This window comes from Humulus lupulus, chromosome 4 (assembly GCF_963169125.1).
Source record: "Humulus lupulus chromosome 4, drHumLupu1.1, whole genome shotgun sequence".
In the NCBI taxonomy this organism is placed as follows: Eukaryota; Viridiplantae; Streptophyta; class Magnoliopsida; order Rosales; family Cannabaceae; genus Humulus; species Humulus lupulus.
The window spans coordinates 141,286,281-141,303,116 of NC_084796.1; the positions used below are offsets into that span (position 1 = coordinate 141,286,281).

Sequence of the window (16,836 nt, forward strand, 5' to 3'; positions counted from 1 at the left end):
TTAATATTAGATATACATAAAAATAAATAAAGATCCTGTATAAGTTTCCCAACAACTACCTCCTTGGGTGAAGGCCAGGTTGTTGGCGACCATGTCGGTAGTCAAAAAGTACTCTAGATGGTACTTCCCCACATTGGAAATGAAGGTGGTATCACTCAGGAAAGTGCGGGTCGTTTCCTGGTGGCAAAAATGAAAGAACCCCGTGTTTTCTTTGTTGGGGTTGGATTTTAGGTCGAACAGGTAGTTGACCTCGTGTGGCATGGGGATAGGCCACTTTTTATGACTATAAAGGATATACAGTGCAGAGAGCATTCTATACCCATTTGGGGTTATTTGGAAAGGAGTGACCCCAAAATAGTTGGCCACTCCTTGGAAGAAAGTATGGAGAGTCAAGATCACTCCTGTCTCAATATTATACCTCGACCAGGCGCTGAAGGCGCCTCCAGGCAGGTTTTCCTGCTGGTCTCGGGTGGGTTGGACTAAGGTTACCCCAGGAAGTCCATACTTCCTGATGTAATTGGCAATCATCCTAACCGTGATTCGGCTTGGAGGGGCAACATACCATTCGACATCTGGTCGAATGACGTTTCGGAGTTGGGCTTGAGTTTGGATTTCTGGGTCGAGGATATTTCATTCTCGACCACTGGTCGAAGGAATTTCAAGCTGAGGAGCAAGCTGATTTGAAGGAGTGGAAGGTTTCTTTTTCTAGGCTTTGGACTTTACTCGACCCATGTTTTGAGGTGGGGTCGATGGATTGTTTGGGATGACACGAGAAAAAGGGATCTCTGGGATCAACAGTGACGGTTGCTCCTCGTCCTCAAGCAATTGGGCCAGCAATTCGCGTCGATAGGCCTCTCACCTCCCCACGAATCTTTCATGAAAATCTATGAACAGAAAAGGGGAGATGAGAATCTACGGCCTAAAATCTTGTGTTTAAAAGTTGGAATAACGCTGCTCGTGTATAAAAGTTAAGCTTTTATACGATCAGCAACATTCTGATAAAAAACATTGTTTTTCAATCGAACAGTTTGGAAAATGGATTAAAAAGCAGAAGTCGACTCTGAAAGGGTGGGAAAAATCCAATTTTTTCTACAAGCTTAGAAATTGAATTTTTAATCGAATTTTTACTTCGATTTCACGCCCTAAGTTAGAAATCTTGACTACCAAATTGATTCTTAACTCCAGCAAAGTGTCTCTTCCCTACTATAGCAAACATCGATCAATATACCCATTTACCCCAAAACTGTTTCAGTCAAGAACATTCAAGAACTCAGATACAAAACAGATAAACAAAAATATGTTGCATGGCATTTCAACGGCTAAAAAGGTTGATAAACTTACTTGGGCAAAGGATAAAGCAAGTTTCTGGAACACTAAGTTGAGTGGTTGGGCAGAAACTTCGTGAAACGCTGGAATCGTTTGGGTTTTCTGGGCTCTAAGTGTAGAGTTCTTCATAGTTCTTGAAGAAGAGAAGATAAATGAAAAGTAAAAAGTTAAAAAGTGATCTTGGGGAATTATTTATATTGACCGTGGCACTGTAAATGAGGTAATCATGGAATTACTTTTTTCAAAGCATGGGGAAGTGTAATAGTCGTCAGACAATTTTTTGGGAAACCGAAAAGACCTGATTGGACATGATTGGTTACCTTTTTCGAGAAGGCATGAGTGGCTCTGATAGATTTGGTGGGGTAAGCGAAGGATCAGTTCCCTAAGTTTACTTTATACTGGTTGCAGTAAAATAAACTTGGGGACAAATGTTTACCCAAAAATGGCTGCTGATGACGTGGCAAGAATTTCTCACACGTGGTAGCGTCATTATAAAGAGGTGCAATTCGTCTATCGACCAGCTCCCTGCTGCTTCATCAAACCTCGCGATTAGATGCGACCAAACTGGTCGCATGCTTTGCTTTATTTCCTTAAAAGATTGTAATTTTGTAATAACTACATTTATTATTTCCTCTTTATTGCCTTGATACGCTGAGATCAGGGATAATTAAGGCTCATTGGCCCATGTAACCCCCTTGGGCCTATAAATATGAATGAGGGAGCTCAAGGATGGGACTTTTGAACCTTTTTTTTTTCCAAATACTCGTAAAAAGAGCACAAGTGTGATTATCTACCGAGAAAGTAATCCTCTCAAAGCTTGTGAAACTCAAGAACCCTAGTTCTTTGATCACGACATTGAGATTCAATATCAATAAGAACACTAAGTGGATGTAAGTCATTACCATCCATTGGGGCTGAACCACTATAAATTATTTGTGTTATTTCTTTACCATTTGATTCCATTTTTGACTATCATCTCATTTCTTGTCGTAATTCTGACTCCGTGTCATTGGTCAAATCGAGGGTCAACAACAACAATTAGCAAAAATTAGGAAATGATAAGGCTGCGAGCTATAGTCAACCGTGATTGTTAAATTTCAACAAATTCTCATTGGGGGCTATGAGAATTTGAAAGTGTAATTGGGACCCCTCAATTACCTCTAATTACATGGTTACTATGTAATTACATGGTCAGACAAACACATCAAATTAATTAATTACTCCATATTACATTCAATTCCAATTACAAGTGGCTTTCCAAACACTTTTTTTAACAAAGTATTTGATACCACTAGTACTTGCGGTTACAATCTATAAAATTTTAATTTAATAATTGTGTTTTTGAATTTAAAATTTTTCAATATCGTTTTCTTCAAATGAATTTTTTTTTTTTTTAAGAAAATAGAAGAAAAACAACACATTGCTTAAGAATTCTCAAGATGGACATAAGAAGATCATGTAGGATCTCATTTATATAAGTCTATATGCATGATCTCTATAAATATATATATTAAAAATAATATACATAGTAGAAAACATAAAATCATACAAGCATGTGAATATTACAGAGATGCGTAAATACAATAACAAAATCATTGGAGTACTTACGAGATACGTAGCGGAACCATAACTACACCATTTGGATTCCCTAACCTTCTTGTCTTTGTTGAATGCTAGGTATTGCAAGGAATACAAACCACTTTGAAACAAGACCACAGTCTTCCAAGTCTTTCTCTAAAACAAGCTAGTGTTTGTGTGGGCAAGTCTTAACGCATAAGAAGATAATTCCTAGAGAGAAAACTAAGAGAGAATGGGCAGCTAAGTATAGAATATTAGTAATGAATTTTTACCTTGTCAAATTCATCTAACCTAATGCATTCTATAACACTAGTATATATAGACAATTAGTTAGGACATAAAATGGATTTTAGTTACCCATTTTATTTTAATTATTTAATAATTATTATTAATTAAATACTTGTCAAAATTAACCAATTATAATTTTGACCTTTATTTAATTCATTGTATTAATATTAATACCAATTTATCAATATTAATAAAATTATCTCAATTGGCTATAATACTCTCTTTTTGAGACTTTGAAATAAAAACCTCAAATTTTATTCTATTTCTTTTCTCACAAAATATCAATAAATAATTTAACATTATTTATTTTCATTGACCTAGTTAATATGATATTTTTATAATTAGTAATTAAATTAAATATTCAAGACTACTAGGTTCATTTTGATAAGAGATGACATGAGGATCATGGATCCATGAACTCAAGCTCCAATAAGTTACCGTGAGTTTATTTATAACAAATAATCTCACTACCTTATTAATTCCTTGTGACTCCACTATAGACTTAGAATTGCACTCTTGAATTCATAGAACGCTTTACACCAAATGCAAATATGTTATCCATTATTATAATCATAACCATCATTCAATCATCTATAAATGATCTACTAATGAGATGGGTAAAAATTACCATTTTACCCCTCATTGATATTTTATCATTAACTCCAACAAAGTTCATTTTAGATGATATTTCCATAAATTTAATTACAAAAATGAGTACTCTATCATTTAACACTTGAATCAAGCTATAAGGAAATCATCGTTTCACTTCTTAAACACAAGCTATAGATTTCATATCTATGATAAATACTCTCACTCAATTATACTACCAAATATCCAATATGTAAATATGAGCTAGTCTGTAGGGTAAGATGGTAACGAACAAATTAAAAGACTTGAATAAGACAATTAGTAGAATATTAATCACTCAGAATTAAGATTGAATTGACTTATGGTCAACATTTTGACATGATTAGATTATATAATAACTATACTTACTTATCTTGTCAATAATCAATATCAGTCCAGTCCAATGTAACAAAATACATCTGATCTTATCTACTTGGTTAATGTCCTGGATATGACATCACACCAGATGTGTAAGTAGATCTTATTGTAGATTACTCAATCAATAAAAATCCAGTTTACTGATTTAATCTTAGGACAAAATGTTTTTGAACATATAATTACAATTATAATCTACTGTGACCAAGTCACTATAATTGTAACTATACATATGTTCGATATTTTATATACGTTTGTATTAATAATAATTAATCATGTAATAAAACATGTAAACAACGCAATTTGATTGAACAAAATAACTTCTACTACTTTATTGATAATAAATGAATTACATAAAAAAAAAATGTGATTTTATAAATGCATAAAACCCAACAAATCATGATTTACTTTAATAAGAATGACTTAATTTGTAATTAAAATTCGACAACTAAGACCAAATGGTAACATATAATTATAATTATGTATGCATAATATCGACGAATAACCCTTTTATTAAACTCAACCAAAATTTACTAAGGATAGATACAATTATATTAACTTCTTTTGTTTCTGCAAAAAGAAAAATATACTTCGTTAACAAGAAGTTTACACAATCCTCCTAATGCTGTATATACATACGTGTACACCACAAAACTGACAAGCGATCTCCACATCACGATTCACGACCGTGCCACCTTTGGCCCCCACCTCACCCCAACCAATCAACTCACACCACGTCAATTGTGTCTAAAATTTCCATAGTTTGAATAAACGAAAAAACAAAGGAAAGATAAAAAAGTAAACGAAGCCGACTTCTTTGACACAAGGAAATCTTTTAATCTTTCCAAAACGGTGACACAAGCGAGCGTATAACCGGCGGGTGAGAATATCACTTCCCAAGTCTGTCCAAATACCCAGGCAAAGGACTCGCTCTTGGCGATCTCAGCGGAAGCTCACTCGTCTGCTTACCGTTGCTGTCGTAGTAGATTACGCCGGAGAAATCCAACGGCTGACACTTGTCCCCCATCAAGATCGACCGCTGCCATACGCCGCCGTCTCCCCAGTCCTCTTCGTCGCGGTGTCCTGCTTTTCCGGCGGGTGCGAAGTCGTCGGACCTCTTCTTATTGTGTATGAAGGTGATGGCCTTGTTGCTTATGGTGGTGAGGAGCTGCTTCGGCTTGTCGATCAGCTGAGACTTATACGGCGACATCATCGACTGGGACGAAGACATGTGAGCTTTCGAGTGGTGGCCCGGCTTCGATGACTTCAGCTTCTTCGAGACTCGCCCGGCTTGCTTCGAGCACATGTAGGCGAAGGCCAGTACGGAGGCCACTACGCCGGCTGATATTCTCTTGGCGGAGCTGTGTTCGGGGGTTTTTGGTGCGAACGCCATGTTTTTCATTTTCCTTCTTGATTTTCTGCTTGGTTCTCGAGTAAATTGGCGGGGAGGGGTTTAGAGAAATTACACGGTTAAACTGCTAATATTTATTTCGAGATCGAGAGAGAGAGGAGTTGGGTGTATATATATAGATGGGGCGATTGGGTTTAGGTGACCGGTTATAGCCGGTAGTTCTTGCGTTTATTATTATTTTTATATATATATATATTTTTGGGATTTTGTGAGGAGGAAGGTGGACTTGGATGGTTTTGGTTTTTGTGTTGACTCAATAGACTTTATTTATTTATTTATTTTCCAAATTGAGGGTCGGTATTTGGGAATTCAATCTCAATGTGAGAGAGGGGATAAGCTTAGGTGTTCGCATTACCATGAGCGGCTTGATGAGGACGATATATTTTGTGAGCATAGATTGAAACCAACCATTATTAACTAATTTGGAGATAAACATTTATGAGGTAAGACATAATAAATTATATCACCCGTGAATATTATTTATTCTTGACTAAATTATGGGAAAGCAAGATTTATTAACAAGTACACTATGTACATTCATGAAGTTATTGTGAGACAAAAGAATATATTTGGTGTCATTATTAATTGAATAAAATCTTTTTTATATATTATTATTATTCTTTATACCAAAATCAAAGTATCATTTTCTTTATATATATTTATATATTCTTTTGTTATGAATTTGATTTGCATGTTTTTATAATTTGGATTTCCTAAAAAAATGTATCCATAGATTTTTATTATTTATACGCTACTGTTTTTCAGATAACATGTTGATGGCCAAACTCAATGACACTAAATTATATTAATCTAAATTTATTAGGAAACGGGAAGAGATACCCAATACTAGCGTTATTATGAATTGTTATATCATCCACATATTTTGATTGGTTTAAATATAATATGATTGTTAATGTTCACATACAAAATCTATATATTTATATACACGAGAATATGAATGGAGATGATGTGATACTAAAATTGATCCAAACATTGTTTTTATTTTCTTATTTTTTTATGGTTTTTATTCTTCTTTTAAAAATTTATAATTAAACAAAATAAAAAAATATATTTATCTATATATATAAAGCACCAAAGAAATGATGTGATAATCAAAATTTTTTTCAAATCACTTTATTTATTTTCTCATTTAATCTAATTTTTTTATTCAATTAATAAATTATAATAATTTTAATTAACTCTAATTCTACTTCTTAACTACTTAATCATTAAAAAATTTTAAAAATAAAATTAATTAAAACAAATAATAAATGTGTATGCGTGGAGTAAATGTGTATGGTACATTTTTTAAAATTACAATATATATTAACTACTTAAGTATCATATAACAATACTATATAAATATAGTTGCATGCAATTACACATTAGTATAAACGTTACATGTTTAAATTTTTTTTTTTTAAAAATGTAGTTAAATTCATCCCCTCTAATTTCTCTATTTTTTTTCTCTTCTTTTCTCTAAACTCTTTCAATTTCAATTTTTATAATGGAGTATTCTTTTTTTTTGCAACTTAAACAATGATAAAGATAATTGAATGATAATGATTAGAGTTTGCAGAATGTGAGAGTCTCTTAATACCAACAAATAATTTTTATTGATGAGAATGTTGTATCAAAATTTCTATCCTTACTTTTCTTTCTATTATCAATAGTTTTATATTTAATTGATGTGTTCTGTGTTTTTTTCACGGGCGAGTATAGACCACTTTTAGATGACCATTAAACTATTTTTTTTGTTACAACTTTGCTTAAAAGGCTAAAATAAGGAATAATTGACATTCCGATTAATGAAATCTAATTCATATATCCAAATTTGATTGATTTACGTGTTAATATTAACACAATCCTCTTATGTATTTCTTCAATCATTAATGTTTGTTAATCTTTAAAGTTTTTATTTTAAATTATTAATTTTTATATTCTAATATCTTCATCTTATTTTTCTATCATGTTTTAGATGTTGTCTGATATTTATGTGGTGTGGGTGATATTGGGATTGTTGGAGGTAGTTGGAAAAAAAGAGACATCAAAGTTTTAACAAATTAGTGATTATAAGTTAATCGCTAAAAGTAATATTACAAATATATATATATGAATGTTATTGTAGTTTTTTCTAAAATGTCATATTTTATTTTGTTTTTCTGTTTAAAAGAAGATGGGGTGACGCTCTCATCTTCGAATCTTCTATTTTCCCTATTTTATGGGTTTTTCCAATTTTTATTTAACATTTATTAAAAAAAAACTCATATGGTTTACAAACCAATGTAGGTATTATACATTTAGTCTATAAATAGATCACTTTGATTTAACTCAATCTTGCCCAAAAACCAAATAATTATATATTTTTTTAGTTTATTAAATTTAATATATTACTTATATTTTACTGTTGACGCGGTTTTTCGCCAACAGTGAATTATAAAAAATTACAAGGTTAAATTAGTGCTTGATGATAAACCGAAATAAGAAAAAAAAACTCTAAAAAACACTGGTCTTTTTACGTAGTTCAGTGGTTAAAATCCACCTAGTCCACGAGTCTGTATTATAACTGCTTTTCTCTCTCTATTTCGACAGAGTTTCGGTATTACAAAATAATCGTCCCCTTTTGTTGACCACGATTTTGCCCAACAATGAGTAGACATCAAAACTACAACGAACCTTCAAGAGAAAAATACGACACAGATAATTTTATAGTGGTTCAGCCCCAATTTATTGGTAATAGCCTAATCCACTTGGAGTTGTGATATATATCCTACACTTAAGATCAGATGAACTTGAGCCAACTGAGTTTCTTAAGTGTAAGTAGAAAAATACATAGTTTCTCTCTCTAAACTCTCTTAGAAAATTCCCCAAGAATACCCCAAGTAACAGTCCCTAAGTCTCAAACTAGAGAGTTTTTCTCCGTCTCCAAAGATCCTCCAAAATGATGCCATGAGCCATTTATTTATAGGCTCATGGATTGTACATAAATATCTCCCTTTGACCGGGTCCCTTCTGTTACTCTCACAATATTTAATTAATAATAACATCTAAAATACAACAATATGCGATTCTTTGGGATAATATGAGAGATTCCCGCGCAGGTATGACCGATTCTAGCTGAAGCCGTTACTGGATTCTCTTGCGTAGCAATGATCTGTTTAGTCGGTCCACATCACACCCAGAAGGAAAACTGGAGGGCCAAAACATTTCACTGGTTGGCCAAACCCTCACTGGTCGGCCAAGACAAGTGACTGGTCGGCCAAACAGATGTCTGGTCGGCCAAACACTTGACTGGTCGGACAAGCACCTGACTGGTCGGACAAGCACCTGACTGGTCAGACAAACACCTGACTGGTCAGTCAAAAATCCTTATTGGTCTGACAGAAACTCTACTAGGTCGGTCAGATCACTTTATCACAACTCCGAAGAACCAATACATTTATTGACTATTATTGTGTCTTTTACGGACCATGTATTGCCACTTGTCACTTCTGATTGCCACATCATCGAACTCCAATTTTGGGGGATAACATTTGCCCCCCAAGTTTATTATATGATTTATTCGTATGATAAACTTTTTCTCTAACAAAATGTTTTTGAGGTCATCCAAAAGCTTCCATCCGGTTAGTAACCTTCACTTTTGTAATAAACCCACGATCGGACTTTTCTTTTGATTTCTTCAAATTCCATTCTTTGAGCTTGTTTGAATAGCTGATTTGAAATGCCTATTTGGTCCCCGGGACCCAAATAATTTCTTAACTGCTAACCCTTGGGTGTATTGTTTCCTGCTGCTCAAACGCCTGCCTAGCTCTTCGGACACCACTCCACATATATGCTCAACCTCTCGGACATGTAGCCTCAGATGAGCCAAGCTCCTTGAGACTGCTCCATTCGATCGGCATGCCTGGCCAGTAGCTCCTCGGACATGCACCCCAATACTCGGACAGGCAGCTAGCTGATCGGACACCTCCCACTGGCTGCTATGGCAACCCTCGGACGCGGACCCTCGGAAGCACCAGGCTCCTCGGATGGCCAGCTAGCATCTCCTCGGACATGGACGCTCGGAAGCACTAGGTTCCTCGGATGGCCAGCTAGCATCCCCTCGGACACAGACGGCAGCTCCTTGAAGGCGCACCCTAGCTGCTCAGACGAATGCCACCATCCGCTCGGACGCAGCCTTGGCTGCTCGGACACAGCCCACACCTGATCAGATGCAGGCCACATCTGCTCGGATGAATTCCACCGTCCGCTCGGACGCAGCCCTAGCTGCTCGGACACAGCCCACACCCGACCGGACTCAACCCACATCCGCTCGGACGCAGCCCCAGCTGCTCGGGTTTGCACAAAATTTCTATGGTTCATGCATTTTACACTTTACTTTTCTTGTTTAACTTGAAACATTATAAGTGTTTTTAGACTTAAAAAGTTTATAAGTTTTTTGTGAATAGTAAAGTCACTCTGATGTATGCCTTATATTTTTCGCATGAGTACTTAGTTTTCTAACTTAGAAATTCTAGGCATTTCATAAGTCCATACTAAGTATACTTTCTCACACTCTTATTGCTCTAATATTTTATAAGCATAATGTTTATTGTCACACAAATATTTTCTTCTAACTTGAAATTTTGAAAAATTCCAAGTTACTTAAGCTTTGTCAAACAAGTTAGCTTAATGACCTTTTTTGACTTCAAAATTTTACAAGTCAGCCTAAAAACAAATATTCTTACTCGTGCTCTTATTGCTTGTGTTAAATTATATACCAGCATACCCCATGTGCCCCCAATCGATCGAGGGTTGAAAGATCCTAGTCACTTGCTACTTGACCGAATCTGTTCGAGCAGTTAATTGCTCGTGAAACACATAGAATATATTGAAAATATTCGACCAGTTCAACACTGCTTGAATGTATCGACCAGTTGAACACTGTCCGATTTTACCGACCAGTTGAACACTGTTCGAATAATTAACACACATGCACATTTGTAGCAAGAATCGACCACACTGTGCGTAATCTCTTTTGTTACTTGTAAATTAAAAAAGGATAATACGTGTCTAATAACGAGTCTTAAACAACAAAAATTGTTCAAAAATAGATAACTGGTCAGCAAATAACCAGCTCATAAACCAAATTTAAATAACAAGTTAAACAACTTGAAATTAAACTACCACTCTGAAAGCGCTATTTAGAAATAATATATTCACAAACGCTCGCCGTTCTAGTGGCTCCTGATCCTAGCACTCCCGCTCAGCATACCTCTCCCTTGCTTCGTTGCTTTCCTCAACCAAGTGTGGACCTCCACATATAGTGTCTAAATTAAAGTCCACAGGTCCGGGCTGCAAGGGTGGAGATCTTTGTCGTTTGAACCCAGGATTGCTGCTGCCTCCTTCTCCTTGGGGTGTCTCTGCCCGGTACTTCCTCAACTTGCCCGATCGAAGAAGAAATTATATCTCGTCCTTGAGGTGATTGCATTCATTCGTGTCGTGACCATAATCTCCATGGAAACGACAAAAATTATTCATATCTCTCTTCCTCATCTCTTTCTAGATGGGTGGAGGTTTCTTGTAGGGAACCTCTTCATGACTAGCAAGATATATTTTCGCTCGCCTGACCGAGAGAGTGGTGTAATTAGTGAACTGAGGCTCATACTTGGTTGGCTTTTCATTTGAACTCAACTTTGCTTTCTTTTCCTCATGGTGGTCAGACCCGTTATTTCCACGTTTCTTTCCACCATCCTTAGGAGGGTCAGTTGATCCGCCCAGATTGTTTATACCATTCTCCTCTTTCTCGATTGCATCATCCAATTTCATATACTTGTCTGCTCGGTCAAGAAATTGTTGAAGTGTTGAAATTGGATTTCTATGTATGCTATCCCACAAAGGGCTCCAATAAGTTATCCCAGCAGATATTGCAACCATCTTCCCCTCGTTTCCTACAGCAGTTGCTCTATTGGCTTCTCTCATGAATCTCTGTATATAATTCTTTAAAGACTCATCTTTTCCTTGTTTGATATCTGCCAAGTGGTTGGCATAAACTGGTGGAGTCCGGGCAATGTTAAATTGTCTACAAAACTCCTTCCTGAATGCTTCCCAAGAGGTAATGGAGTTCGGCTTAAACTTCCAATACCATTCCTGGGCAGTATTTGACAATGTAGTCAGGAAAAATCTACACCGATAATCGTCACTTACTCCGAGCAATTCCATCTGGTCCTCGAACTTCCCAACATGTCTGATGGGATTTGCCTTTTCTGTATATACTAGCAGAACCGGTGCTTTATATTTTGCCGGCGGCTGGGCTGCTCTAATCCGGGCACAAAATGGGCTGCCACTCCGGTGGTCTATCACATCTATCCCGGAAGGTCGTTTTGACAAACCTTGCACTACAGCTGTTAGCACGTCAAGCTGGGCTTGGATGGCTGGTGCAACTGATGAAGTTCCAAGGTCTTGACCGCCTGGTCGGGCATTACCATCTGGTGCATTGTCGTCAAGTATTTCTACTTGACTAGCAGGGCGGTTCAGATTTTTCCCTTCGACCGGAACGGTCCTTCTCTTGTTGGTGATAACGTCCCTCAGATCCTTCCGGGAAGCATGCTCTCTTGCCTGATCGAACACTGTACTTTTCAATTTTTCAGAGAGCTTACTACGCGTGACTTGCGTTCTCCCACTACGCTGCTGGCCAAGGTGCAGTGGAGGCCTTTCGGTACGCCCCGTGCAGTCTTTTCCTCCTTGTTGGTCGTTGCCCTCCTTTTCCTTTGACTGGTCGGTGTGATGACTATCAGCCTCATCACGACCATGCCCATCTTTGAATTGTGAAGTCCTCTTATCTCGAGGAGTCTTGGTCTGATCTTGCCTGGGTGGAGTCTTTTTTCTGCCCGATCGGTGACTCCCTGATCTAGAAGTTTCTGATCGGTGGCTCCTGGAGGGGGTTCCAGAGTGCTCCCTTTGCGTCGAGGCAGTTCTGGATTGGTCCCCATCATATTCTCGACCAGGGGGGTGACTCCTGCTTCTGTCCGGTCCCCGAGAATTGGCTTTGTCAGTGGTCCTCTGACCAACATTATTATTTCTTGCTCCCTGGGTGGCTGCCTGTGCCGCGGCTTGAGCATTGGCTTAGCCCAATTGGGTAGCCTCTTCCAGAGCAAGTGCTGCTTCACGATGTCTCCGGTTGACTTCCTCCTATCGCTGTCTGAGCTCTTCGCTTCTGGCCTCCATATCGCACCTTTGCTGCTCTAACACAGCTCTCTGCTTGGCCATCTCTTCAGCGAAAGACTCCTGCCGAGCATTGAATTGCATCATCTCCTCTTGGAAAGCGCCTATTGCTTCCTGAAGTTGTTCAACTTCTGGAGTGGTCTCCTCGAGAAAGACCCTGGGCTCAGTCTCTGGGTTCTGCGGTTCAGGACCTTCTGATCTAGCAGGCTCTTTTGACGTGTCTGACTTTTTGGATGCCACACTGGTATTCTTGGGCGCCATCTTGATACGATAGTCGTGTGTTTCTTCACTTCAGGCTCTCAATGAAAGCACCAAAATGTTGACCACGATTTTGGACAACGACGAGTAGACGTCAAAACTACAATGAACCTTCAAGAGAAAAATGCGACACAGATAATTTTATAGTGGTTCAGCCCCAATTTATTGGTAATAGCCTAATCCACTTGGAGTTGTGATATATATCATACACTTACGATCAGATGAACTTGAGCCAACTGATTTTCTTAAGTGTAAGTAGAAAAATACATAGTTTCTCTCTCTAAACTCTCTTAGAAAATGCCCCAAGAATACCCCAAGTAACAGTCCCTAAGTCTCAAACTAGAGAGTTTTTCTCCGTCTCCAAAGATCCTCCAAAATGATGCCATGAGCCATTTATTTATAGGCTCATGGATCGTACATAAATATCTCCCTTTAACCGGGTCCCTTCTGTCACTCTCACAATATTTAATTAATAATAACATCTAAAATACAACAATATGCGATTCTTTGGGATAATATGAGAGATTCCCGCGCAGGTATGACCGATTCTAGCTGAAGCCGTTACTGGGATCTCTTGCGTAGCAATGATCTGTTTAGTCGGTCCACATCACACCCAGAAGGAAAACTGGAGGGCCAAAACACTTCACCGGTCGGCCAAACCCTCACTGGTCGGCCAAGACAAGTGACTGGTCGGCCAAACAGATGTCTGGTCGGCCAAACACTTGACTGGTCAGACAAACACCTGACTGGTCGGACAAGCACCTGACTGGTCAGTCAAAAATCCTTATCGGTCTGACAGAAACTCTACTAGGTCGGTCAGATCACTTTATCACAACTCCGAAGAGCCAATACATTTATTGACTATTAATGTGTCATTTACGGACCATGTATTGCCACTTGTCACTTCTGATTGCCACGTCATCGAACTCCAATTTTTGGGGATAACACTTTTCCTGTCCAATATTCTCAGTATTTATAGAGAAATTCCTTGGGCAGGTTTGGGTAACCGTGTGAGTCAATCACGGATTTACACATTTATTACATTTAATATGAAATATTCTCATTTATACTAGGATATGATCTGATCACGAAATAAATAGTCTCTTAATATCTGGGACATTAAATACCACAGGCTGGTCATAAACGATCGTATACAGTATCCTGGTCTTCGGGGGTCCGCAGATACGCCATATCTTCATATTACCCCGAGCTGGATATATTGTTGAGCTCGTACTGAGGAGGTCGTGCCTTATAAATATTATAAGCTCGCACTTATCAATTTATGCATCCTAAGCTCGTACAACCATCATGAAAACCATGCTGCCTATATGGAAAATACATGGACTCCTTGGCTATTTCTTCCATGCATTTATTTGCCAGCTGTACACGATCTGAGTGAAAGACCCATGCTGAAATTAGGATACACATTTGCCCCCCAAGTCCCTGCTCGTGGTGTATGACATCACCTTCTGACCTACACAGTAGGAACTTTTAGACTTCTATCGCAATAAACCATGCCTGCCCACTACTCGAGTAGTGGACACGTAGAACACTACAATTGGCGTCTGTTCGGGTTTCGAGGACTGCAATAATTGTCTTGTCAACTTTTTGCCGTCGTTTTATCTTTTGAAACATAGCCCTTGGATCTTGTACTGACCAAATCGGATGGCTCAAATTGATCTATGCTGTTTACGTATAAATAGGATAGCCAATTTCCACAGTTCACCACCTTTTATTCGAAATCTTTCTTCATCTTCTTTCTTCTGCATTTTCAAACCCTTTTTCTTTCTCAGAGAAAAGAAACCCAAAAACCTTCTATTTGAAAAACCTCTCCGAAACTCAGTTGCTCAATTACTCAGGAGTCTTCTAGGAACTCTCCCTTGCGAAATCTACTTCTTCTATCGACAAACACACTGTAAGTCTTTATCATTTTGAAGAACTTTTTCTTTACTGATTTCTGTGTTTTATTTACCATGCTCACCCATGCTTCACCGTAGTTAATATTAGGTTGCTTTCTCAATGTTTTTGGCACATAGGATTCAACTTAGGTTTACTGAGAAGGTCTTAGAATATCTCTTAAAACTATGATATTCATAGAATTTGGTCATTTCTGGGTAAATTTTTGGTAGCTTATAACGAATTTTAGGAAATACGCATTCAGGATATAGAAGATGAAAGGTTAGGGTTCGAAACCAGATTACTTAGGGAACATGATTCTTGGGTGGTTTTTCTCTAAACCGCCCCCCAAGGACAGTAGTGGCCGGATTTTCTAACACACGGATCCCTAAACATCAGGGGTCTGTTGGGAAACCGAGGCGCGTAGCGTAAGGTAGCGCGTGGGATCACACAACGGGCTGAGACTAACTCAGCACCTATATTAGAGATAGCATTCTCCCCCATACCTCCGTGTCATAACCTTTACAAAATCTTAGATCGCCTACTAAGTAACTCATCATTCTTGTTCATTAGGCGATCTAATGGCATCCAAGAAGAGCGTACCCAAGAAGAATGCATCTGGCTCGTCTGCTGAGCAAACAAACAAGGGGAAAGAGATTACCTCCGAATCTCCCCTTCCTCACTTCGGCCCAATGGTGGAGAGGGAGATTGTGGTCAACCTCAATGCGTTCTTCGAGGCAGAGATAATTTCCTCCAAGATTACGACCCAAGGAAGGGTAAAAAAAATTATGATGAGCCATAATATAGAGGTCGGGTCCGAAGTCCTCATTTCCCGACCTCCGTTCGAAGGGGAACGGAGCTGCGCACCTCTCCAGGATGACTTTGCGGCTTGGAATGACGAGCATCTAAAGGAGGGAGCCTTCCTTCCCCTGGATCACTACTTTGTTGACTTCCTGAATTATGTGAAGTTGGCACATTTTCAGCTCCCCCCAAATTCATACAGACTTCTAGCGGAGCTGAAATATCTCTTTTTGAAGCACAAGTGGGAGGTCCCCACTTCGGTAGATATTTTATACTTCTTCTGCCTTAAGGCTAGCCCAAAGAAAAAGGGCGAGGTGATGGATTATACTACCTCACCAGATTCCCGAACTCCGCTTCGGTCATCGAGCTCCCAAGCCACCTCAATGACTACAAGGACCAGTTCTTTATGTCGAATGGGTTCTAAAACTGTGAGCATCGATACTTCAACTGTCCTTATAAGTCTTCTTTCTTTTCTTAGCTCGTAAAATCATTCTTTTTTCTTTTTAAAGACATACTCCTTGTGCATATGTTAATTGAGTTTATTTTTTGTGCAGCCATATTCGTAAGGACGGGGAAGTCAGTGACCCTCGGGGGTCAATATGAAACGCTGTCTAGGCTTCCACCCAGCGAGAAGGACTACCGCCACCTCGTGAACAACGCCATGATGCTGGCGTGTAAGTTGATCAACAAAGGCCAAACGCTGGCCTTAAGAAGGACCAGGGCTACCCTTCTGATAGTCCACAAGCTCCCGCTTTCCCGAGAAGAAGACTCAGAAGCTGCTTAAGGCGAGGAGCGAGAGGAGGATGAGGTGCCTCTTGTGCGGAAGAGGCGGGTTCCTGAGGCTGCTCGGCAACTTGATTTAGAACGAGCTGCATCGGGGGCAGCAGCCGGCCCCTCCGGCCAAGGTAACCCATACCCTTATAGGGAATTAGATAGGGCTATTACCGACTTTAGGCTAGTTAGATTTAACCCAAATCAGCTCGTCCACCGCCACCCTAATAATCTAAACCGTAACATTACCCTGCTCCAGTGTGTGGATCACTTAGTGTTGCGCCATGATATGAGTTACCCTA

General features: G+C 38.5%; 1 protein-coding gene across 1 annotated transcript; it reads right to left on the bottom strand.

Annotated features, from left to right (window-relative positions):
• Positions 1-4,688: 4,688 nt before the first annotated feature.
• Positions 4,689-5,698, bottom strand: LOC133830854 (uncharacterized). The gene has a single exon (XM_062260934.1). The coding sequence runs from the start codon at positions 5,594-5,596 to the stop codon at positions 5,084-5,086; it is 513 nt and encodes a 170-aa protein (XP_062116918.1). The 5' UTR covers positions 5,597-5,698; the 3' UTR covers positions 4,689-5,083.
• Positions 5,699-16,836: the final 11,138 nt, after the last annotated feature.

What these genes read in the sequence shown, in the direction of transcription:
- LOC133830854 (XM_062260934.1), bottom strand. Translation starts at nt 5,596, where the DNA reads ATGAAAAACATGGCGTTCGCACCAAAAACCCCCGAACACAGCTCCGCC.